Here is a 27,234-nt window from a genome sequence, read left to right on the forward strand (position 1 = left end):
GAGGCTTGTGTAGACAAATACAAGTGCAAGAGACTGGAGGGTGAAGAGAATCCAGGTAGGGTAGTCTGTGTGTGATCACCAGGGTAGGTCTGCTAGAGGCACTGGGGTTTAAGACATAGAGGGAAGCTTTTCCAGAAGACTTGAGAGGTCTTGGATATAGAAAAGATTCTGATTGTAGCTTTGTCTGATTTAGTTTTGAGAAGGATATTCAGGGATGCTTGTCTATGATCTTGCTACAGGAGCACTGAGCCCTGTGAGGGAGGGATGTATACCTTTATATTATTCCTTTTTTCTCTCTTGTGCTTCTTTTGTAGCATGTGCACTCAACCAGGTATACCACCACCTGGCCCGTTTCTTTTGCTTCTTTTCCTCTGCTTTTGGGCTTTCTGTGTTTCAAGGAATTCTTTCAATAGTTGTTGGTTCACAATAGTCCTGTACTTGCTGCTGTGATCTATGTTTCTCAGAGAGCTATCACAGAGCTGTTAGATTGTTGTCAAGGGAATTCTTTTTTGTGCAATGTGATACCACCTCTCAACAGTTTTCCCTGGGCTAATATATATATTTTGTTATCACCGGCTTCACCTCAACTTTTTCAGATAGAAGATAGAAACAGGGAAACCGACAGGAGGAAGACAGCAGTACTAAAACTTCCTTCAATCCTATGTGGGCTGGCTGGAACCTGGGTCATGTACATGACAAAATAGGAAGGCAATATTCTTATTTTATTTTCTTTTTAGAGAGAAAGCAAGAATGATAGGAACATAGAGAGAACATAGTACTTCTGTACAAACTATGGAGCTCCTTGGTACTGTATATAGTGCTATGATGTGGTACCAGGGCTGGAAACCAGGACATCATGCACAATAAAAAAGATGTGTACTTGGAGTCAGGTGGTAGTGCAGTGGGTTAAGTGCATGTGGCACCAACAGAAAGGACGGACATAAGGATCCTGGTTAGAACCTTTGGCTCCCTACCTGCAGGGGGTTCGCTTCACAAGCAGTGAAGCAGGTCTGCAGGTGTCTATCTTTCTCTCTCCCTCTCTGTCTTGCTCACCTCTCTCCATTTCTCTCTGTTGTAGCCAACAATGATGACATAAATAATAACCTCAATGATAAAACAACAAGGGCAACAAAAGGAAATAAATAAATAAATATTTAAAAAAGATGAGGGTGGAGCCAAGATGGTGACCTGGAAGCATCAGCTGGCGTGAACTCCAACAAGCAGCAGCTTATGACCTGGGATTCTCTGGATAGGGTAGGATACTGGGCCATCAGCAGGAGGGTGAATAAGCAGTCCTAAGGCTGACACCAAGGAGAAGTCCTGTAGCTCACTCTTGGGTTAGAAAATGGAAGCCAGGGGGAGGAGGAAAGGAATATATTTTGATTATTTCTGAAGCTCACTCCTCCCCCCCATCCCAGAACCAGCCCCCAGTGGCTGGACAGCTCCTAGCAGGCTTCCTGCTGAGCTATTTTCTTTACCAAGATTCCTGGCTTATTAGGGGTGTCATTCCAAGCCTTTTCCTTTTTGTTTACCTTCTCTCTCTCTCTCTCTCTCTCCCTCCCTCTCTCTCTCTCTCTCTCTCTCTCTCTCTCTCTCTGGCTGGAGCTCTATTTGAGTGACAAATACTTGACCTATCAGAGCCTCATCCCTGCCTAGGAAAGACTGCCAGGAGTTTTTTTTTTTTTTTTTTTTTTTTTTTTTTTTAATTTCTTACAGTTGGCTGTCTTTGCTCAGGCTGCCAGCAACCAATCCGGAGTGGTCCAAGCTGCAGACTGACTGTTTGGGTTTTTTTTACTCTATTTTATTTTGTTATTACTATTATTATATACACATGTCCCTTTTCCCCTCTCCTTATTCATGTTGACCAAAATTAAATATTATTGTGTCTGGGTGTCCTATCCATTGTGAGAGGACATGTTTCTTTTTCTTTTTTTTTAAAATTTATTTTATTTAATTTTTTTATTATGTTTATTTATTTATGGGATAGAGACAGCCAGAAACTGAGTGGAAGGGGGAGACAGAGAGGGAGAGAGACAGAGAGACATCTTCAGTCCTGCTTCACCACTTGTGAAGCTGTTCCCCTTCAGGTAGTGACTGCAGGCTTGAACCTGGGTCTTGCACATTGTAATGCGTGCTTAACCAGGTGTGCCAACACCTGGCCCCTGAGGAACTTGTTTTTCTATACCTCTTCCTTCTACTCTCCTTTTTCCCTCCTCCTAGCTAATTAAAAAAAAAAAAACTTCCATTCACTGCTCCTTTTTTTTCTTCTTGTTCTTGTCTTCTTTTCTTCCTACCTCCTTCTTTTGCTTTCTGAATTCACTGACATTCGTTTGTGAATTATTCTGGGGCAGAAATCTGACTCAGAGTAGACTCTTTTCGTGTGTGTCTCTCTTCTCTACATTCTTTTCTCCTCTTGCTGTGCCTAGAATTTACAGTGGACAGTAGATTTGCATAATTGTCTATTCTTGCCTTCCTTTATTTCCTTTCTCTTTCTTTTTTTTTGGATTTTGTTGCTATTTTTTCTTGAAATGGAGGTGTTGTTTGGCTAACTGGTATTGGTTTCACTGCATTAATCATTGCTTCAGTTACTACTGTTGTAATTTCTGAGGTTGGTGACTGCATTTGTCATAAAGGTCTTTAGTATAGCATGGCTTGTACTCAAAACACAACAACTTAAGAAAAAAAGAACAGGAAAAAAACCACATCAATAAAAATTGGTTACATCAAGAGCAAATAAAACTGCTACCACAATGAATCAAGACAAGAGCCCGGAAGAAACTTCAAAACAGTCACAAGTAACCATATATAAGAAAAGTATGCAAGCAATAATAAACCTAATAATCACAGAAATGAAGACAACTATGGAGGAAAAGCCCATCAGAATTAGGGAAACAACAGATGAGAACCTCAAGGAAAACACAAGCTACCTCGAGGTAATTAGAGAACTGAAAGCTGAAATATCTGAGCTAAAAGGCCAATTAGCAGAACAAGCCAATACATTAACTGAACTAAAGAAAGAAGCTGAGGGAAGGGAAAGCAGGCTAAAAGAAGGAGAAAACAGAATTAGCCAGACTGAGGGTGAGCTAGAGAAAACAAAGAAAGAGGTAAAAGAGCTCAAAAAGAGATTGAGAAATACTGAAAACAACAACAGAGACATATGGGATGATCTCAAAAGAAGTTACATTTGTATAATTGGCCTGCCAGAGGAAGAAAGAGAGGAAGAGGAAGTAAGCATTCTATAGGAAATAATAGAAGAAAAATTTCTAGACCTAAACAACAAAAAAGTATATTAAGATTCAAGACGCCAAGAGATTCCCAAACAGAGTCAACCCAGACCTGAAAACATCAAGACACATGATATTTACAATGAAAATAAGCAACAATAAAGAAAGGATCAAGAAAAAACAAAGAGTCACATACAGGGGAAAACCCATAAGACTATCAGCAGACTTCTTCATTCAAAGTCTAAAAGCCAGAAGAGAATGGCAAGATATCTATCGAGCCCTGAATGAAAAAGGGTTTCAACCAAGGATACTATATCCCACTAGACTTACATTCAAACTAGACGGAGGGATCAAAACCTTCTGAGACAGGCAACAGTTAAAGGAGGCAGCCATCAACAAGCCTGCCCTGAAAGAGGTCCTAAACAACCTCTTATCAACAAGAATGTCACCATAATACTTTCCATATATCAGAGTGAATAAAAAATGTTAATAATGGCACTACAATACATTAAATCCATAATATCAATAAATGTCAATGGCATAAACTCACCCATTAAAAGCCACAGAGTGGGAGGATGGATAAAAAACACAACCTAACCATATGCTTGTCGTGCTATGCTGTGGAGTAGAGAGAGAGGAGATCTGGAGCAAAGAGGGAACACAAATCTTTATTTGCGCTGGCATCTCAGAGTTGGGTGAGAGAGAAGCAGGTTGGGCCATGTGGAGGTAGCAAAAATGGCTGCCTCATGCAGCAACCTTTCCTGCGTCTAAACACTGAAGTGAAGCACTGGTGCGGAAGAAGAAGGGCTTTTATGGGAGTAGCTCTCACGAGAATGGGAAGGGGGAGGAGTAACCATAGCACTCCAGGGTAGGATAATAACTCTTGTGAGAATGGGAAGGGGGAGGAGTAACCAGAGCACTACAACTATTGCGGGGAATAGACAATGCCCTGAGGGCACAGCATGGCGGAACAGGCACTCCAAGAATGTCCCAACTCTCAAGGGAACTAGCAATAGCCTGAGGGGACAACATGGCAAATGTGACTGCATCTGCACAATTTCCCAGCATCTCCCCCTTTCCTTTTATCTAATGGCCAAGGCAACAGTCTGTAAAGTCTATGGACTACTCAGGGTCAGTCTATGAAAAACCAGCAACATGAAGGGAAGGAAGCTGCTGTAAAATTGTCTAAAGTGTCCAAAGGGTATACCAGCAAGTCCAATAGAAGTCTCAGTCCAAAGTAGGCAAGTAGGGGGAGAAATGGCAGGGGGTGAAACACTGCATGAGGAAGGTCAGCTGCTGGGATTCTGCTTCTCTGTGGACAGTGAGCTGGAACTGCCAAAACATGACAGTAAAAGCAGAAGTAGAAAGGGCAGACAGGCAGTAAAAATGTTCTGTCCTTGGAGTCTGTGAGTCAGGTTCTTCAGATCGCGTCAGGTGACATCTAGGGTTTTGGGGGGTGTGCCACTGTAGTCGTGCCATCTAAGTTGGTGATGTCAGAGTGTGCAGGGGTCTAGATGGTTTTTTTTGTTTTCAGGATTCCTGTGAAAGAAACATAAACAATCTGATGCTTGTAGTTAGCAGGGCATCTGATTTGAATGTTTTTATAGAAAAAGAGGTTTGGTGCCTTAGCCAACTGAGTATTGGGGGATGTATCTTTCCTATTTATCTATTATTATTATTATATTATTTGTCATGGTAATCAACCGTTATCTGGAAGGTCCTGGGTGATTCATGGGGAAAAAGAACTTATCTTTTAACAAAGACTCTAAGGTGTAGGGAAGCAGGGACTTATCTTTTAACAAAGACTCTATGGTCATGCCAGTAGCAACCTTGAGGGCACATGTGGCTCCCCACATGTCCCCCTTTCTTATAGATATATAAGGGTGCATGTTTTGATGTTTGGCGGACTTTATTTTGTGGCAGGGTGTACTGTGCCTGTCTTAGGTTGGGGATCAGCCTTCCGTCTTACCTGTCATTGGAACACCTGGTCATTTTTGCCCAGTAGTACCAGGTGCCCTGTCTTAGGTTGACTGGATAGTGCTAGTTTCCCCTTTACCTGTCATTGTCATTGGCTAGCCAGCCCTCTACATGGTGGATGTTCTGATGGAGGGGGCAAATCCTCCGCAGCAACTCCATATTCTGCCATGTCCAGCCTATGATAGTGAGCTTGTATAGGTTGCATCTTTATGGCATCAATCTGTTGTTGCAAAAAGGCCATGAGCTTGTTAGGAATTACTGTGAGCAAAAGAAGTAAAACAAGCAAGGGTCCCACAACTGAGAGTAGCCAGGTAAGGAAGGGGGAATTTATCCATTGGTATGAAGAGGTGGGATCATATATCATCTAAGGGAAGCAGTCAGTGGATGTGATGTCCAGGGGAACAGCCATTTGTCTTTGGGGGTAGTAAAGGATGTCTGTGGCATGGGTGATGTTATAAAGGGAAACATCTTTAAATTGTTGGCTAACAAAGGCAGGCCAATGGTGGCAACACAAGATACACCAGTTAAGTGTACAAGAATATGTGAATGTTGTTAATTCACATAGGTTGTATATGGGGGAACTTCTTATAGTTTAATAACTTACCATATGAATAGATGATTCTTCATATGAAGGCTTACTTGTGAAAAAAATAAAACTTGTAACAAGTTAGAGGTTTACTATAATTGATACCTCGATGATTATAATTGGTTTAAATATCTTTATTATTTTGTTTGAAGGTCATCTAATATTACCTCTCGTAGCAGTCTACAGCAGGATCTTCAGACCAATTTTGGTTAAAATATATATTTTGATTTTTTAACTATTTTTACTTTGGACTTAAACAGACTCAGGTTACTTAGAAAGTTAACGCATGTTAGTGACAATGGTTTTAACATTTACGGTGCCAGATTGATGCCAGATCTGTTGTGGATTAATTTCCACAAGATAGTTTACAGGGCGCTTTTGGGGGCCCTCCAAAAGCACCCTGTATAGAGAATTTGCATTTTAGTTTTGAGGATATATTGTCATATTAAATATTTAGACTTTACCTTAAATAGTTAGTTACTTAGCAAATTAATTTTACCTTGCCTGGTATTAATGTAGCTTCAAGGTTACACTTTAAACCGTTAAGTTAATGTTTACCAAACTTGAAACATACCTATAAGCATTTAGTTATAACACACAGGAGGAAAAAAACTTTTGTTATAAAAACATATAATTTTTTTAATTTTTTATTTAAGAAAGGATTAATTAACAAAACCATAGGGTAGGAGGGGTACAACTCCACACAATTCCCACCAACCATTCTCCATTTCTCACCCTCTTCCCTGATAGCTTTCCCATTCTCTATCCCTCTGGGAGCATGGACCCAGGGTCATTGTGGGTTGCAGAAGGTAGAAGGTCTGGCTTCTGTTATTGCTTCCCCACTGAACATGGACGTTGACTGGTTGGTCCATACTCCCAGTCTGCCTCTGTCTTTCCCTAGTAGGGTGGGTCTCTGGGGAAGCGGAGCTCCAGGACACATTGGTGGGGTCTTCAGTCTAGGGAAGCCTGGCAGGCATCCTGATGAAATCTGGAACCTGGTGTCTGAAAAGAGAGTTAACATACAAAGCCAAACAAATTGTTGAGCAGTCATGGACCCAAAGCTTGGAATAGTGGAGAGGAAGTGTTAGGGGGGTACTCACTGCAAACTCTAGTGTACTTCTGCTTTCAGGTATATATTTTGCAGTAGTTTATGGATACGTGTGAACATATGCTCTCTCTCACAGAAACTGGTGTATATCTAGGTTTTGGGATTTTGTTAGAAAGTGAACCACCTGAGATGGAATTAGAGTATACTATGAAAGGAAAGGTCTCACCCGAGTAATGAAGCTGAAGGGTTGTCATTCCACACGTGAAGCCTCTGCACACAGTCTGAAGTGAAGCATGCTGAGGTGGCAATCGCTGTGTTGTTTAGGTTGTGATCGGCAGATGCAATATTATTTGATATGGATTGGGAGAGGCATACCGGAAAGTAGGCCCTATCCAATGGTTCCAGGACTGGGGGAAGTAGAGGCTCTATAGTGGAGATGTGAGGTTCCTGCTGTCTTAGGGTTCAAAAAGACGATCGATAGTTAATGTTATCATCACATTATTTGGTAATTGGGTTAACTTTGAAAAGTCCTTTTGTTAGGGTTTGCTGTACAGTACTCAATATCCTGTATATAGCTGTGCTATTGGTTGCTTCTGATCTACTTGGTCTAGGCTTTTGAGAGAGTCTGCATATCAATTACACAGCCTATATATTGAAAAGATTCAGTTTGTGTTTTGAAAAACTTCGAGACATACAATTAATTTTCCCCCTCTCGTATTAATTAACTAGTGATTTATATGACTTCATTTTACTAGGAGTGTACATAAACACCATTCCCACCACCAAAAGACTGTGACCCATTCCTCCCCCCACTGTCCCAGGAAGCTGCATGTCTACTCTCACCACAGGGTTTTTATTTTGCTGCCCTACTTATGTTATACTTTACTTAAAGTAAAACCTTAGAATTAAGGTTTCCCCCAGAAAAATATCAATGGAAACACAAGTTGCTTTTCAGACTTGAGAGTTTCTGCTTCAAAAGATTGCTTTATAGAAACACTAAATCGGGGCGGGGGGGGGGCAGTTTAGAACACAATGAATTGCTTTTATTTTGGTATGCATCCACATCTCAGCATTTAGTGGTCCTGAACAGAAAAGCAGAGAATGCAGCAATTTGCCAGGAATTCAAGCCCGCCAATTTTGGGTATCTGCTGTGCACACCAAGTTCGTTCTTAATCCTTGCTGAGGATCGTGAGAAGCAGCAGCACCAAAACCAAAGTATGCACCGAATTCAAGGTGTTTTTTGTTCCAGTTGTCAAATTCCAAACTAGACCCAAATGGATTGCAAAGATGACCAAATGAGAGCCCTGTTTAAAACTTCCAATTTTCAAAAGCAAAAGCAATTACAGGAAAAGAAAACAATTCATTCAGAGGGACCATGTGTGCTTACAAGTGTCTTCATGTGGCCTTTCTCCATATTTAAACACCAAGGACTTGGAGAGCTGGCAGGTCTGAGTAACCCTGGTGAATTGTCTTTCACCTTATCAAAACCTGAGCTTAAAAAAAAAATGCATCAGCTAATGACAGCAGAGGGCGGCAGGGCTGAGGATCAAATACTCATTTCCTACGCTGGTGAAGAGTAAACTGATGTGGTTCCAAAACTAAACAAGGGAGGTCAGAGACTCACCAACCTGACCTGATGGCTTTTGGCCAAAGCAAGGAAGTGTCATGGAAAGTGTTGGGTGGTGATGGTGTAAAAGGGGACTTGAGTAGGAGGAAGGAAAAAGCAGCACCCCTCGATAAAGGTGGTGGTGGGGGAGATATGGGAAAAGCCCTGTATTCCTCACCAAAGGCCAATTTCAGAGGGGAGCGGAGGTGGTTCAATCTATGCTTTGGCCAAGGGTAGTAGTAGAGAGTGGGGAAGGATGGTGGCTTGGAGTGGGAGTGGGGTGGGGAGGGTATCATTTAAGACTTAAAACAAAAAGAAAAAGAAACCAGGGTGCAGACAAAGCACCCCTACACACCCAGCAGTAGTCCTACAGGCTGTGACCTGAAACCTTCGCATCTACTCTAACAAGCCACCCCAAGCTGGAGGGATGTTTCAGGAAGGAGGGAGGCAAGGGGAGGAGAAGGGAAGAGACCCCAGGCCATGTACTCAGCAGCAAGGTGATCGTGTGATGTGTCTTTTAACAGTCGAGTTAGATGTGCCCCACAAGTTATGATGGGAATCAATTTAAATATACTTTCTTGATCCCAGAAGTTCAACTATGTGGACAGTGGTTACACTTGACAGAATGATTTTTTATAGTACAACTTATATATTTCAAATGGACAAGAAATTAGTTTCATTTACAGTATCTTAAGATAAATTACCTTTGAATGGGAGCTTCCTTTCCAGTACTTTGAGGTCTACAAGACGTATCTAGAAAACTGGCTACTGTGGAAACTGAAGACTGCTTAAATCGAACAGGGGGACAGAGGAGGGGCTGTGGTTTTTCTTTTTGATTAATTGCTGTAACACTGTCCTTCAGGTGGCTGAGGGAGTTTCATATTTTCTTTAGACATCATTAGGCGTCGAAGCTCTTGCAGGACAACTTTGATACTATATGAATTCTGCCATTTTGCTAGCATTGATATGGCTCTTGGGTCCACCACTCCATTAGAACTATTTACTCCATTCATATTAATTTTTGTTACAGATCTTACAAAGGGGGGTGCTTTTGGGTATTTAGGTCCACATTCTGTTTTAAGGCTATATATTCGGTTTTCATAAATTGTTCTTGGAGGCCCAATTATCATCCCTGTCCATCTTGTAAGTGTCATGTCTTCATCATCTTCTAGACCCCAGCTAACTGTGCCATCTCCTACTCCTTTCTGGCCTTCTTCGAGTTCTTCCAACAGTCGGAAATTGCGAGGGACTTTTACTCCTGAGCCCGTGGTGACTGCCATCCTTTGTCACTCAATCACTGGCATTTCTTTATGCAAACACTAAATCTGAAGAAGAAGACATCCAGAAACCACTCCCATTCACTATTGCAGCAAAAATAAAATAAAATACATAGGAATAAACCTGACTAAAGAAGTAAAAGACTTGTATACTGAAAACTATGAGTTACTGTTCAAGGAAATAGAAACTGATACCAAGAAATATAAAGACATCTTATGCTCATGGATTGGAAGAATAAATATCAACAAAATGAATATTCTTCCCAGAGCCATATACAAATTTAACACGATACCAATAAAAGTTTCTTCAAGCTTCTTTAAGAGAGTATAACAAATACAACAATCACTTACCTGGAACCAGAAAACACCTAGAATTGCTAAATCAATCCTGAGGAAAAAGAACAAAAAGTGGAGGCATCACACTCCCAGATCTCAAACTATATTATAAGGCCATCATCATCAAAACAGACTGGTACTGGAACAAAAATAGGCACACAGACCAATGGAATAGAATTGAAAGCCTAGAAGTAAACCCCCACACCTATGGAATCTAATCTTTGATAAGGGGGCCCAAAGTATGAAATGGAGAAAGGAAGCTCTTTCCAGTAAATGGTGCTGGGAAAACTGGGTTGAAACACGCAGAAGAATGAAACTCAACCACTTTATCTCACCAGAAACAAATATCAACTCCAAATGGACCAAGGACTTGGATGTTAGACCAGAAACTATCAAGTTCTTAGAGGAAAACATTGGTGGAACACTTTCCCACCTAAACCTCAAGGACATCTTTGATAAAACAAACCCAATTGTAAGGAAGACTAAAACAGAAACAAACCAATGGGACTACATCAAATTGAAAAGCTTCTGCACAGCCAAAGAAACTATCACACGAAGAGACCCCTCACAGAATGGGAGAAGATCTTCACATGCTATACATCAGACAAGAGACTAATCACCAAAATATATAAAGAGCTCAGCAAACTTAGCACCAAAAAAGCAACTGACCCCATCCAAAAATGGGCAGAGGATATGAACAAACTATTCACTTCAGAGGAGATCCAAAAGGCTAACAAACATATGAAAAACTGCTCCAGGTCGCTGATTGTCAGAGAAATGCAAATAAAGACAACATTGAGATATCACCTTACTTTTATTAGAATAGCATACATCAAAAAGGACAGCAGCAACAAATGCTGGAGAGGCTGTGGGGACAGAGGAAGCCTTTTGCACTGCTGGTGGGAATGTAAATTGGTCCAGCCTCTCTGGAGAGCAGTCTGAAGAACTCTCACAAGGCCAGACATGGACCTTCCATATGACCCAGTAATTCTACTCTTGGGGATATACCCCAAGGACTCCGTAACACCCAACCAAAAAGAAATGTGTACACCTATGTTCATAGCAGGACAATTCATAATAGCTAAAACCTGGAAGCAACCCAGGTGCCCAACAACAGATGAGTGGCTGAGAAAGCTGTGGTATATATACACAATGTAATACTATGCAGCTATTAAGAACAATGAACTCAGGAGTTGGGCGGTAGTGCAGAGGGTTAAGTGCAGGTGGTGCACAGCGCAAGGACCGGCATTAGGATCCCGGTTCAAGCCCCTGGCTCCCCACCTGCAGGGGAGTCACTTCACAGGCAGTGAAGCAGGTCTACAGGTATCTATCTTTCTCTCCCCTTCTCTTCCCCTCCTCTCTCCATTTCTCTCTTGTCATATCCAACAATGACATCAATAACAACAACAAAATAACTACAACTATAAAAACAAGGGCAACAAACAGGGAATAAAAAATATTAAAAATATTAAAAGAAAAGAACAATGAACCCACCTTCTCTGACCCATCTTGGAAGGAGATAGAAGGAATTATGTTAAGTGAGCTAAGTCAGAAAGATAAAGATGAGTATGGGATGATCCCACTGATAAACAGTAGTTCAGAAAGAATAACAGAAAGAAAAACTAACAGCAGGATTTGACTAAATTTGATGTAGGGCACCAAAGTAAAAACCCTGGGTTGAGGGTGAGGCTGGATGTTCAGCTTCACAGTGGGTAGGGAGTGGAGAGGGGATGGGATGGGACACAGACTTTTGGTGGTGGGAATTGTGTTTATGTACACGCCTATTAATTTGTAGTCATATAAATCACTTTTTACTTAATAAGAGAGGGGAAAATTGAATGTCTCAAGCTTTTCAAAGCACAGACTGAGTCTTTTTAATACATAGGCTGAGTCTTTGATATGTTGACTCTCTTAAAAGCTTAGACCTGGGAGAACAGAAGCAACCAGTGGCACAGCTATATACAAATAATGTCAAAGGACATAAATTATGATGATGTTGTGTATGATACAGCAAATCCTAACAAAAGGAATTTCAAAGATAACCGAATTACCAAATAATGTGATTATATCAATAACTATCTTTGTCTTCTTACCCCTAAGACAGCAGGAACTTCCCACTTCCTCTATAGAGTCTATATTTTCCCCAGTCCTGGAACCTCTAGGGTGGGGCTCATTTTCCTGCATGTTTCTCTCAAGTCATACTAAATTATATTGCAATCACTGGTTCCAACCTAATCAGTGTAATGAGTACCACCTCAGCGTGCTTCACTTCAGACTGTGTCTAGAGACTTCAAGCATGGAATGCCAACCTTTCACCTTAATTACTGTGGTGAGACCTTTCCTTTCCTAGTATTCTCTAATTCCATTCCAGGAGGTTCACTTCCTAACAAAGTCCCAAAATGTAGATATAGACCAGGTCCTGTAAGATAGAACATATGTTCACATGTATCCATAAATTAGGGCAAAATATATACCTGGAAGCAAAAATACACAATATTCTGTAGTTAGTATAAAGTTCATAAGGAAATAGTATCTACTTTGATTTAGATGCCCTCCTCACCTACTTCCTTTTACAGTTATCTCATTACCCCTAAAGCTAACCTTATCAAAGCAAGGACTGCAAAATCTGAATAAGGGCAAGAGACTGGCATACTTTAATGATGGCTTTTTCGTCACTATCAGGCCATCCCATCAGCTGGGGCCCTATTCGAGGAGTCCTGAGATTCCTAAACAGAAATGATGGGCCTAGACCTCCAATAAACTCCTCTCTCCATTGTTAATGGTCATCTCTATTAGGAACAACAAAACAGACCCCTTCGTGGGCCCTTATAGGACTTTGTATCAACAACAGTAGAGAATGTTCCATCCTCCAAAAGGAGGATGGACAACATACTGTATGCTACACCTGAGGAAGATGGGTCCTGGTATTGAGGCAGCTTGGAATGTTCCTACTCATGACCACAGAATGTGAGCTCAGATATACAGGGATGCAGAGGTCACATAGGCTCCTAAGCTGAATATGAGCCCCAGATTATATCAAATCAATGGGGTTTATAGTCAACAATATTTATACCTCTTTCCTATATTAGCTTTCTGGTCCTTTTTCCAGCCATGGCATCATCTCCCCAGACAATAACTTGGATCCACATGCATATCAGATTTCAGGCTCAGGGAAAAAAGAAAAAAGGACAAAAAAAAAAAAACTATATAACTAAAATATGCCTACTAGCTATCTACAAAATGGACGATTCCCCCAGTTCTTTATCTGCACTATTCCAACCTTTAGTTCCATGTTTGGTCAACAATTTGTTTGGCTTTGTATGTTAACTCTCTTGTCAAACACCAGGTTCCAGATGCTAGCATGATGCCAACCAGACTACCTTGGACAGACAACTCCACCAATGTGTCCTGGAGCTTTGCTTCCCCAGAGCCCTGCCCCACTAGGGAAAGAGAGACAGGCTGGGAGTATGGATCAATCTGCCAACACCATGTTCAGTGTGGAAGCAATTACAGAAGCCAGACCTTCCACCTTCTGTATCCCACAATGACCTTGGGTCCATACTCCCAGAGGTTAAAGAATAGGAAAGCTATCAAGGTAGGGGGTGGGATACAGAGTTCTTTTGGTGGGAATTATGTGGAGTTATACTCCTCCTATCCTATGGTTTAGTCAATGTTTCCTTTTTATAAATAAAAATTCAAAAAAGGCATGTACCCAACCAGCTGAGTTATTCTGGAACTCTTACTTTTGTTTTTTTCTGAAGATTTTATTTGTTTATAATTGAGAAATAGAAGAAGAAAGAGAGAAAGAGAGAGAACCAGAGCATTACCTGGCTACATATGCTGTTGGTGATCAAATTGGAGACATCATGCTTAAGAGTCCAGTACTTTATCTACTGTGATTAATTAAAAAAACATTATTATATTACTATTTTATTTTTTGTAATGTATGCTATTTGTTTTATTTATTTTGGTGATATATATATATATATACATATATATATATGTATATATATATATATATATATTTGAGAGCACTGCTCATCTCTGGCTTATGATGATACAAGGGATTGAACCTGGGACTTTGGCACCTCAGGCACAAAACATTTTTGGCATTATCATTATGCTATCCCCCTGCTCCATGTAGGAATTTTTTTTGTTCATTTATTTATTCTTTAATTATTTTTTAAACTTTTATTTATAAAGTGGAAAATATTGGCAAAACCATAGGATGAGAAGGGTACAATTCCACACAGTTCCCACCACAGAACTTTATATCCCATCCCCTCTTTCCTATTATTTATCCCTCTGGGAGTATAGATGGACCCAGGATCATTATCAAGTAGGAATTCTTTTTTAAAAATATTTATTTATTCCCCTTTGTTGCCCTTGTTGTTTTATTGTTGAGGTTATTGTTATTATTAATGTCATTGTTATTGGATAGAACAAAGAGAAGAGAAGAGGGGAAGACAGAGAGGAGGAGAGAAAGATAGACACCTACAGACCTGCTTTAATGCTTTTGAAGCGACTCCCCTGAAGGTAGGGAGCCGGGGGCTTGAACTGGGACCCTTATGTTGGTTCTTGCGCTTTGTGCCATGTGTGTTAACCTGCGGCGCTACCGCTGACTCAAGCAGGAAATCTTTTTTTTTTAAATATTTATTTAATTTATTTATTCCCTTTTGTTGCCCTTGTTGTTTTATTGTTGTAGTTATTATTGTTGTCGTAGTTGTTGGATAGGACAGAGAGAAATGGAGAGAGGTGGGGAAGACAGAGAGGGGGAGAGAAAGACACCTGCAGACCTGCTTCACTGCTTGTGAAGCGACTCCCCTGCAGGTGGGGAGTAGGGCTCGAACCTGGATCCTCATGCCAGTCCTTGTGCTTTGTGCCACCTGCGCTTAACCTGCTGTGCTACAGCCCGACTCCCTCAAGCAGGAACTCTTAATGCTTATTTTTAGACTAAGGCATGCTGGGAATTTTCTTCTTTAGGGCACATACCTGCTAACTATTTTAATGATACTAGATTACCTTTGTAAAAAAAATAATTACAAGTTAGTGATTCTTGTTTTTAAGTTGCAGTCACTTTTATACTTGCATATTTATTCATTTATTTTTTCCACCAGGATTTTCTCTGGGGTATGGTAACTGCAAAATTCCACCATTCCTGGTGACCATTTTCTTTCTTTTTTTCTTTTCTTTCCTTTTGTTGACCTTGTTATTTATTAATTGTTTTATTGTTGTAGGTAGTATTGTTGTATTGATGTTGTAGTTGTTAGGACAGAGAGAAATGGAGAGAGGAGGGGAAGACAGAGAGAAAGACACCTGCAGACCTGCTTCACCACCTGTGATGTGACTCCCGCGCAGGTGGGGAGCCCGGGGCTTGAACTGGGATCCTTACTCTGGTCCTTGGGCTTCACGCCACGTGCTCTTAACCCACTGTGCTACTGCTGGAGTCCTATTTCTTTCTTTCTTTCTTTCTTTCTTTCTTTCTTTCTTTCTTTCTTTCTTTCTTTCTTTCTTTCTTTCTTCCTTTCTCTCTCTCTCTCTCTCCCTCCTTCCCTTCCTCTCTTTCTGTCTCTCTCTCTCTCTCTCTTTTTTTTTCTTTTTGTTTTAATAATGGGTGAAACACAGCAAAAGTTGGAGAAATAAAGAGAGATAGAGAAGGAAGACAATTGCATCACTACCATGTAGAGTACTGCTTTGTGTGAATCTTCGTCTCTTGCAGGTAGGGACTGAGGGTTTGAATCTGGGTCCTTGAACATGAAAACATGAGTACTCTACATGGTAAACCACTGCCTGGTCTCCCGTTAGTGATTTTTTAATCAGTGATAGTTATGCATTAAAATTCTGTAGAGATATTTAAAGTTTAGACAGGACTGACACCTACAAATTCTGACTGGGAGGAGAATGAAAGTGCTCTTTAGCTGATTCTGATATACACCTTGAGTTGAGAACCCTTGGGATAAATATAATAAAAAAATCCAGAAATGGATTGTTTTTCATTTATGAAACAGCATGGTATGTTGGACTTCACACAGATTTCATTGATGACAGTGTCTGTCAGAATGTAAATTTGAAAGTAAAAATGATTAGCAGACATGCTTATTTGTTTCTTATTTCCTAAACATTTTTGTAGGTAAAAATGGTAAAAGTGAGGGAGAGAGGCAAGAGACTGGCTCTTCTTTATGTGGATTGATGGATAAAGCCCCGCTCCTCCACTACTTTTCTGTTTTACCTTTCTTTCTTTCTTTCTTTCTTTCTTTCTTTCTTTTTTTCTGGAGTCAGACTTTTTTGTGTGTGGTTTATGGCTATGTGGTTTATGGCCACTTTTGATTAAAGAAAATATGATATTTCCAGGTAAGGGAACTAAGGAGCAGGGTCTCCAGGGAGATGCTGTGTGAAGAGAGGTGATAATGAGAAGTAATGGAGTTGAGTTCTCATTTCGTGGCTCAGTGTTCACATCTACTCATTCTGTTCAGATCATTGGCACAGCTACCCACGATGAATTTTAGATTTGCTAATAATATAGGAATTTTAGCCACCTGGTATTCCCATGAAGCTCTTGCTTAAAAAATGACAAATAAAAATCTTTCAGAAAATAGAATATCAGATTAAATCTATCTCCCTTTTGTGTGGGTGGGAGGAAAGTCAGGTTAACAAAGTGTTGCAACATCTCAAAATCTCCTACATAAGCTTTCTAGGATAGAATGATAAAACGCTAGCTTCTTGTGTAGAGGGTAAGATATAATCATATTCATCTTAAAATTTTCAGCTTTTGGGGGCCTGGTGGTGGCTCACCAGTAGAGCACACACAGTATCATGTGTGAAGACCCAGGCTTAAATCCACAATCTCCCAAGTGCAGGAAGAGTCTTTGTGAGTGCTGGAACAGTGTTACAAGTCTCTTCCTTTCTGTTTCTCTTTCCCTATCTCCCTAACTCCATTCCTCTCTGTCTCTAACCACTTCCCTCCCTCCCCCTTTTTAAGATAAATACAGAATCAAAGAGGAAGGGAGGGAGAGAGAGAGAGAGAGAGAGAGAGAGAGAGAGAGAGGACATCACTAAAACTTCCTTCGATGCAATGGGGACCAGCGTGAACCTGGATTACACATGCGGCAAACCAGCCTGTCTCTAACCACCTTAATGAAAAGATAAGATTATTGGGGATGGTGAAATCATAAAACCTTGGTGGCAAAAAGAAAACTGTATTTATATATTTTTTCTCTAACTTGTTAGCAATCTCAAGAAAAATGTTATAATTTTACTAACTCCTCTTGGAATGCAATGTGTCTGTGGTATTTGTTAATTTACCGATCAACTGAGTTGATTTTGAACTCTCATGGAGTGAAGTTTGAAGGCAAACCTGACACTCTCTAGCTTAGAAAATGTCTTTCTTGAGCATAACTTAGCCTAAAGGCTAATAGCCTTGATCACATAACAATTTGAGAAACTTGGATTCTTACATTGTTTCTCTCAAGTCAGCAACCTTAATCCTCTGTCTTGGTAATTGGGCATGATATCATCACCTATTGTGGACACTTTTATTATATATATATATTCAACCGAGAGACAGAGCATATCATTCTTTAATATTTGCTTTATTTAACCTTATGCATTTGCCCAAAGTTCTCTAAGTAAAATTTAACTGAAATTTTACATCCTGCCCTCAACCAGATGAATGCTCAACCCAAATATAACAATCATATTGAAAGTAGATTAAAAAACTAACTGACACTTTGTGAGCTTTTTAAAAGGGTCATTGATGTATTTGAGTGTTCCAAGATTAACCTTTGCTCATTTAGGGAAAAATGCAGATTTCAATAGGGCTTCTGTGACTGGAGTTGCACTAGCTAAAAGTTTAAAACAGTAATTTTTTCTGAAGAAAGGTCATCTTGAGTTAAAATGTCAAATAAATTATTTAGATTACTGAATTAGAAAAGTAAGGATCTGACAGGCTGAATTTTTTATGCACATTAGCCACAGCTAGGGTCTCTCTCAGCTCTTTTTTTTAGGTAAAGTGCACCCCCTTGCCTCTTATTAGAAATCTCTCCATTTAGTTCAGTACACTTCCTTTGATAGATGACTGCTGCCTTTGAGTATCCAAATACATAGGGCTGATGAATACATATGACCTGTGTTCCTTCCACATGCTTTCTGGACTGAATTCTAGCAGAGAGATAAATAAGGAGTATAAAGAGAACACAGCATACATACCAGCAGTTAGTATGAAACACAGACATGCATGTTTTCTTGACTGGTAGTTCTTGTACTTCCTCCTTCTCCCCTACTTTTACTAACATAGTCTTCAAGAGCTGGTTCATAAAAAATTCTTTCTCTAAGTCTTCTCTTACTACCAAAGGCAAAACCTTTCTGGTGTCTCCCCTTGGGACTAAATTAAGCTTTATTTACTTCATCCAGTACTGTATAAATATTATATAGTAGGTTCAAGGCACAAAGCTGAGGACAGACTACTTTTTTTTTTGAAGGGATTCAGGAATAGAGCCAAACTCAGAAAGCCGAGAGGAGACCAATGAGTCAACAAGCAGGAAATATAAGAAAATGAGACAGTTGATACAGTTAAGCCAAATAACCAACCAAAAAACACCCCCCCAAAACAAAAGTAAGCAAACAAAAGTTCTAGTGAGTATATTGGGTTCTGATGTTGTTGTTTTGTCCCTCTTACTTGTAGTCCTTTATGAAATACAAGAGGTTGCCAAATTCTTGTTTATCTTTCCTTACCTGAAAGAATAGGTCAAGGCTTCTATAGGTCATACTGAAAGGCTGTATTGCTATATTTTAGAATGTACTTATGTTGGAAAGAGATTTTCCTGTATTCTCCAGGGGACCATGTGTCACTCATCCCAGAGACTATAACTTGCTCTGTTGCTGAGTAAATGAGTTATTATTTATGGTTGTAGGGGGGCTGGGTGGTGGCATACCTGGTTGAGCATACATGTTACAATGTGGAAGGACCCAGGTTTAAGCCTCTGTTCTTCATCTTCAGAGGGAAAGCTTTACAAGTGGATGAAGCAGGGCTTCAGGTGTCTCTCTGTATCTCTCACTATCTTTCCCTTCCTCTTAATTTCTGGCTGTCTCTATCCAATAAGTAAATAAATACATAAAAAATAAAATTATGTAACTAATTTAAATAAATAAATAATAATTATTAAATAATTAATAATAATTAAATAATTAAAGTAAATAAAATAAAATTATGGTTGTAGGTACATAAAACACAGCCCAAACTATCTTAAATACAATGAGTCTCTATTTTATCAGGTGACTCTTGGGAATTTTTGATTTTTAAAATAAATAGCATATATAATGTACTAGAAACTAATTGAACTTACTGACTCTATTATGCACATACCAATACATTGCCATTAAAATAAGTATAACTAGTATTTTCCCTCCTGCCAAAATATCTTCACTCACCATGAGCAAATGTGTTTAAAGGACTGTGCATATAAGGGCTCAGTAGACTGTAGAGATGAATGAGTGAAAGATGGTAATGGAGGACATTCTGGCAGATGTAGTCCCTAGCTTAGTAACTAATTTTCAGGTGGATGAGGTCTAGTGAGGTGACTCTCTGCATGGCTTTGGTTAGTGTTTGAATCTTGACATAAATCAATTTGAATGTATGTAATTTATAGGGAGGAATCTGGAACTCACTTGTGTTGACTGAGGCTTCTATAAGTGTTTTAGATTTGAAACGGCAATAGTGCATATGAGCAAGAAAGGAAGAGAGCCAATCTCAACTTGGGACATTTGTAAGAAGGAAAAGGGCATACCTAAGATGCTTTAGTTACACACAGTTTACATTCTTCATTTGGTTATCAATCTGGTATCGGTGTTATACAAGAAGAGTTGGTCCTGAAGTGCTTTTAAATATCACTCCAGGTGATGGGTGGCCTGGTAGTGACTAAAGAGTGATCATTAAAGTATGCCATTCTCTTGCCCTTATTCACCTTTTGTAGTTCTTACTTTGTCTGACACTTAGCTTTGGAGTGATCTGACACAGTTAACTTTGGAGTGACTGGAAGATGTGTAATAGGAGGTAGGTGAAGAGGGTATCTAGGTCTAAGTGGAAACTGTCACATTAGGTACTTTAAGGTGTCTTTTTAGTTCTTTCTACTTTCTTGCTTCATGTATTGACTCACTGAAAATTATTGTGTGCTTTTGATTTAAGGTATATATTTCCCCCTAACTTATGGATACATATATATATGTATATATCTATATATATCTGTATACACACACACACACACACACACACACACACACACACACACACACACACATATATATATATATATATATGTATACCCTATCTCATTGGGATCAGCAGATGCAGTATCAGTTGGTATGACTTGAGAGAAGCATGCAGGAAAGTGAGCCCCACCCTAGAGGTTCCAGGATTGGGGGGAATATGGGTTTTATAGAGGAAGCGGGAGGTGGTGTCTCTCTCCACTTTTACATTCCTTATTTTATTTCACTCTCTAAAATAATAAAATACATCTCACCTGAGAAGGCCACTGAATTATGGCATTGCATATGTGAGAGACTGAGTTCATTTCCCAGGGCCATACACACAGAATGAACATTACTCATTTTTAAAGTACCAGACATTGTTCTGAAGCTATACCCACTATTGTGAGTAATAAATGTTAGAGCATAGTTGAAAATATAAGATGAAACTTAGCAGTTGGTATAGCTATGAAATTCTTCTACGAGAAGGTCCCCCAAGTATTGTGGTCTTTGGGGTTGGGCTTTTTTGGAAAAGTACTGGGAATGTGGTCTGGATCATTAGAAGATATCTTAGAGCTGTCATCAAGTTGTAGAAGGTACAGACTCACAAACCTCTTGGGAAGTTCATGGATACTTAGCTGTCCCATATTTTGATGAGAAAATTTTCTGATTCATACTTTTAGGTTTCTCACTGAGTCACTTTGATAGCTAAAAACAGGTCTCTTGTAGTGAAACAGTTTGGAAACTTTAATTTTGAAGACACAAGGCTACTTGTAATTTATTTTAGATACTGGAGAATTTGTTGTCCTTTATAGGTTTATAGTACCTTGAGATGCCTATGTCATCCTTAGAATCCATATTTATTCTTATAGGTGACAGGATGTAGTAAATCTTGTCTCTACCTAATCAACATAACTATATTTAGGAAAAGAAAATTTAAAAAGACAACTAAGGCCAAAATGAGGCTGTAAAGGTGAGTCCTAATTCAAGAAAATTGGTGTTCTTATAGGAAGAAGAAGTGACAACACTAAGGAAAGTTAGTGTGGGGATACAGCAAGAAGGTGATTGCTTCATAATCAAGAGAAAGGCTCCAGGAAAAAGAAAATTCATCAATGCCTCCGTTTTGCAGTGCTGGTCTCCAGGATCATGAGAAAACTACATTTATGTTTTATGAAATGCTTTTTGTAGCATTTTGTTGTGTTTTTCCTGTCAAACAAGTGAGTTTTCAGGAGGAAGCTTGGTATTTGGTAGCCTCAATACAGATATAAGAAAATTGTGGAACATGAAAATAAAGGAGATATACCATAGCTTAGGGAGTCATCATTTAAAAAAATATGTAGCCTAATGAGGCTAGGCAGTAGCACACCTGGTTGAGTTTATAAATTACTGGCAATCAGATCTGGGTTCAGCTCCCTTCTTCTTCTCCTTCTTCTCCTCTTTCTTCTCCTTCTCTTCCTTCTCCTTCTCCTGCTCATTCTCCTTCTCCTCCTTCTTCGTCTTCTTTTTTAAGAGCAACAAAGTAAAGGAGACCACAACATCAAAGTACATCAAAGTACATCTCAGTGTATTGGGAGCTGGGCTCAAACCTGGGTCAAGTACATGTCAAAGCAGCATACTATTCAAGTGAGCTATTTTGCCAGTCCTAGGTTTTCTAACTGTGAAGAATAGATACTCATCTCACAAAATATTGAGATAAAGGGCATTTAGATTGTGGTCCTGACTTTAGGAGAAAGTAGTTTTCCCAGCAGTAAAAAATACTGGATATAGATTTGTGAATATTTATCACCAATTTTATAACATCTATGTTGGGTTTGTCTTTCCTTCTCATTTTTTGTCACCCAGTCATGTCTATTAATCCGCATACTTTTTTCTTCTTTTTTATAAGCTTTTTTTGAACTTTAGTTAACAAATGCTCCCATAAATCATCTTGTCATTTTGCCTATAATTCAGATTTCAGAATTCTTAAGAGTTGTGGCTAACCTTTGAGGTGGTGGTAATGGGGGCTGTTGACTCAAATTCTCTGGCCCTATTGACATTCACTAGAGGTGGCTAGACTAAGCAAGTCACAGGACTTTATTATTAAGGGTTTGCTACTTAAGTGTTGAAAGTAGATTATGTGTGGGAAGGCAATCAAGCCTCAGTAGCTATATTGTTACCACTTCAACTGACATCATTTAGACCTCCTAAGAGAAAAGGAAAATAACTCAGAAATACAATCACTGGGTTGCTCAAAACAAAATTCATCTGATTTTACAACATAATGGTAGCTTTCTGTTGACTTAAAAGTCACCTCTACCAAAGGCTTCAGGAGGTTAGCTCCTGAATATATGGGTATAAAACCCAGATCCAGGAGTTATGTTTCATTCTACATCTACTTCTGCTGAGGTTGTAAAGGTTTTTCTTCATTAGGTGCTAGAGCATTGTTTGGACACCAGAGAAGCTAAAAGGCTAAATATAACAGATGGGTTCAAGTATTGTTTGGCCTTTCATTCATCATCTTCAGATCAGAGTGTATGATATACCCTCTGGAGGTACAGCCTCATTAAGTTGTGACCTCTTTGAGTAGTTGTAGCAGGCTCAGTATTAAAGGGAAGGAAACCTAGATTATAATTCAGTATATTCAGTATATTTTGTTCCTTTTTCTGACTCAACTGGGAACTAAACTAGTCGTAAACATGTCCAAATGAACTAGGACCTGTGGTAGGATACAGGTTTCCATAAAATGGATTAGGGATAAGTGTGTTTGTGTGTGTGCGTGTGTGTGTGTCTGTGTTTGTGTACTGTGCATGCACACCTTTCAAAGGTATGGCTATGGAATAATAGCAGACTCATTTTGATCTTCCCATCACCTAGAAAAACTACAATAATTACTTGAAAACTCAACAAAATACAACCAGAAATTCTTCAGAAATTCACTAAGTAACAAATGAGTACAGACACATGTGACTCATGGATAGAAACGGGGTGAAGAAGGATTCCCAGGACTAAAAGCCATAATTGGGAACACTGGCACCAAATTGAAGGATTAACAGTTGAGGTGTACCATTCTGAGTTAAAGCTACAACAATTAGAGAAAAATATAACTTAAAAACTCACCAATTTACAACTATGACTTCTAAAGTTTCCAAATGCTGTTATACCATAAAGGTAGGAACAATAGCAGGGAGACCCCATGTTTACATCAAAGATAATACACAAGCTTGGTGATTTAGGATAAAAATTTCCCCTTTCCCTAAACTATGACTTCTTAACTCACTTAGTCAATGGGTAAATACAAGTCTGATCTAGAGTTAGGGAATAAGTCTCAAAATTTAAAAAGCCTTGCTCAGTGGCAGTGGGAGATATTTTAGTATTTACAAAACAGAGCACATGCTCAGGAAGGAAGAAAGGCAAGGAATATTCATCACCATAAATCTTGCTTCTTTTTTTTAAAATTTTTATTTATAAGATGGAAGTATTGATAAGACCATAGGATAAGATGGGCACAATTCCACACAATTCCCACCACTAGAAAGGAATTCTTTAAGGCTGTATCCCCCAGCCCTCAAAGGCTAGAACAACATCAGGGAGAACCAATTGACATCAAACACACTCAACTAACCTCATGTCCCACCAAGATATATAAATAAGGAAATCAAATACCTTAGCCACAGTGCCTGCTGGCACAATAACAGAAGACACTAATTGCAGTAACTGAGTAATACACAGATAGCAGTAACAGAAACCTCAAATGACCAAACAGTCTTATATCTAGAAAAAATTATAGATATGATTCATAAAATTTTTCAAGAAATCAATTAAAGAAGCTAAACTTAAGACTTAAGAACTCACTGATCATATACCAAACAATTACAAAGTGCAGGGGGAGGTAAACAAACTAAAACCTTCAAACAGAATTTCAGGACCTAAAGTACAATTTGAATGCAGTTCAGGTTGAGGTAAGAAAAAAACAGACGTTGATTTAATCAGGTGGAGGCGAGAATAGCAATGCCAGAAGACACAACCACCACACTCTGTGAATTTAAAACTCTGGGAGAGGAAAGATTTGGAAAAAAAAATAAGCATTTCTCTATGAAATAGCAGACTCTATCAGAAGAACAAACATCATAATTATTGGTACCTCAGGAAGAAGAGAAAAAGGAGTAGAGAACAAATTCAAAGGAACTGTAGTAGAAAATTTTTCTACATGAGCAATTTTCAAAATGTAGATATCCAAGAAGGTGAATGCTCACATAAACTCTTGAATCCAAAATGACATACACAAAGACACACTACTATAAAAAATTTCAAAACCAGGTACCAGGAATAAATTATTATAGGTTGCTAGGGTAAAGAAGAATGTCACATCAGAGGGAGAACCACCAGACATCCATCAGGTTTCTCATCTTAGAGGCAAGAAGGAACTGGAATGAAACATTCAAAGTATTAAAAGATAAAAATTTCCAGCTCTGAATACTGTATCCTGCTAAATTATCCTTCAAATATGAGGGAGGAATAAAAAAATCCTTTAAAATTTTCAGAAACTGAAGAAATATACCGCTACCAACCCTGCCTTGCAAAAAGTATTGAGGAGAGTCCCATATGAAAAGAAGAAGCAAAGGAATCCCAATTTTAAATGAGATGAGCAGTACTAGAATAGAACCATGAACACAAGGGAAAACTAACACATGAAATAGGAGAGCAAAATAGAGCAACACAATTCAATATTGGTGAAGCAAGGCCAATTTAAAAGACTTATAGATATTGTAAGTTAGACACAGTATTCATGAAAACCACAAAAAATAGCACAAAGACAAATAGAAAACATATATATATATATAATAGGCAGGACCACTATAGAAGACTATATATATAATGAAACAAACAGGAAAGAGTCAACAAGAACTTAAAACAACCTCAAAGCAAAAACTAGAATGTCTATAAGCAAACCAGATATACCAGCAATCACCCAGATGTGTACCACTTCAATTCATCAGTCAAAAGATTCAGTTTCTGGGAGGATTAAAAAGCAAAATCCATCTATTCTGTAATTCTGGGAAACATACATTCAAAAGAAATACAAACAGAAGCTCCAGGTGACAGGTTGAAACAAGGTATTCCCAGTCAATAATGCAAAAAGAAAAAAAAAGAGGGGGGTAAGAGTAGCTATTCTAATAGCAGATAAATTAGATTTTTAGGTAAAGAAGGTGAAAAGAGACAGACATGTACACTACATATAGAATAGAGATCAATCCAAGAGGAAGACATAACCATCATGAATATATAGGTTCCCAATAGGTATGCACAAATATATTTTAAAAAATCACTAACTGACCTTGAGGGAAACATCAACATCAGCACAGTATTAGTTGGAGACCTTAACACACTACTCATAGCAAGAGACATATCACCAGGACAAAAAAAAAATCAACAAGCTATTATTGAGACCTTAAATGAAGTCTTAGATGAGATGAACTTAACAGATATATTCAGAACATTTCATCCCCCATCCCCACCCCCAAGAAACTTTACATTCATTTCAAGTGTACATGGAACTTTCTGAAGGATTGACCATGTGAATTAATGAATATGTGAATATTGAAATCATAAAAAGTATCTTTTCTGAAGAAGAGGCAATGCAGTTAGACATCAACCATAAAAAGAAAGGGAGAAATACACCTATGTAAATACAAACTATGGAGACAGATCAATACACTTCTGAATAACACTTGAGTCACTGAAGAAATCAAAAGAGAGCTTAAAAATTACTTGGAGAACAACGAAAAGGAAGAAAGCAACTATCAGGCCCTGTGGAATGCAGCAAAAGCTGTCCTAAGACAGAAATAAGTGACAACAAAGAGAGTCAAAAATAAGCAGAAGGAAGGAATTAGTCAAAAGCAGACCAGAAGTTAATGAAATAGAGTCCAAAAAGACTACCCAAAAGAGTAATGAAACCAAGAGCTGGTTCTTCCAAAGAATAAATAAAATAGATAAACCACTGGGTAGACTTATAAAAAGTAAAAGAGAGGAAGCTATGATAAAATGATAAAAAACAATCAGGAATGAGAGACATGAAATTACAACTGAAGATGGGGAGATACAAAGAATTACATGTGATTACTTGAACTGGAGTTGTTGTATTGCTCCAAGGTAAAAGACTCTGGGGTGGGTGGGGGAGGAGAGTACAGGTCCAAAAAGGATGACAGAGTGGGAGTTGTATTGTTATGTGGGAAACTGAGAAGTATTATGTATGTACAAACTATTGTATTTACTGTCGAATGTAAAACATTAATCCCCCAATAAAGAAATTAAAAAAAAGAATTACATGTGATTATTTTGAACATCTTTATGGAAATAAGTAGGACAACCTAGAAGAAATGAATGAAATTGTAAATCATACCATTTGCCAAACATAACTCAAGAGAAAGTAGATAGCTTAAATAAGACAACCTCTAGTATAGGATTTGAATCAGTAATAAAAAAAAAATCTTCCCTAGAATAAAAGCCCAGGCCCAGATGATTATACTAATGTATTCTACAAAGCTTCCAAAGAACTAAAACTAATTCTCCCCAAACAATTCTAGAAAGCTGATTAAACATACACATTACTACCCTCTGGATTTTCTGGTGTGTGTCATAGAGTGACCATCTTCAGCTTTCTAGAATTGTTTGGGGAGAGTTGGTTTTAGTTCTTTGGAAGCTTTGCACCACATGTGCTTAACCTGCTGTGCTACTGCCCGACTCCCCTAAACTATTGCTTATATGTATTCATGTTCTTAGTAATCTGCATATTTCTAGTTTAAAGTTTATTTATTTATTTATTTTTTGAGAAGAGAAATAGCAAAAGGGCAGAGCACTATTAAACTCTAGCATGTGCAGTGTTGGGATTGAACCTGTGACCTCATGGGAGGGATACTGTGCTCTTCTGCTACATTATCTCCCGTGACTCATGCATTATTTTC

At 38.7% G+C, this 27,234-nt stretch overlaps 1 protein-coding gene across 1 annotated transcript; it reads right to left on the reverse strand.

The window, feature by feature from the left end:
• Positions 1-9,225: 9,225 nt before the first annotated feature.
• Positions 9,226-9,741, reverse strand: LOC103117748 (ubiquitin-conjugating enzyme E2 variant 1-like). Its single transcript, XM_007527861.3, has one exon. The coding sequence runs from the start codon at positions 9,719-9,721 to the stop codon at positions 9,278-9,280; it is 444 nt and encodes a 147-aa protein (XP_007527923.1). The 5' UTR covers positions 9,722-9,741; the 3' UTR covers positions 9,226-9,277.
• Positions 9,742-27,234: the final 17,493 nt, after the last annotated feature.

Source organism: Erinaceus europaeus, chromosome 16 (assembly GCF_950295315.1).
Source record: "Erinaceus europaeus chromosome 16, mEriEur2.1, whole genome shotgun sequence".
NCBI classification, from domain to species: Eukaryota; Metazoa; Chordata; class Mammalia; order Eulipotyphla; family Erinaceidae; genus Erinaceus; species Erinaceus europaeus.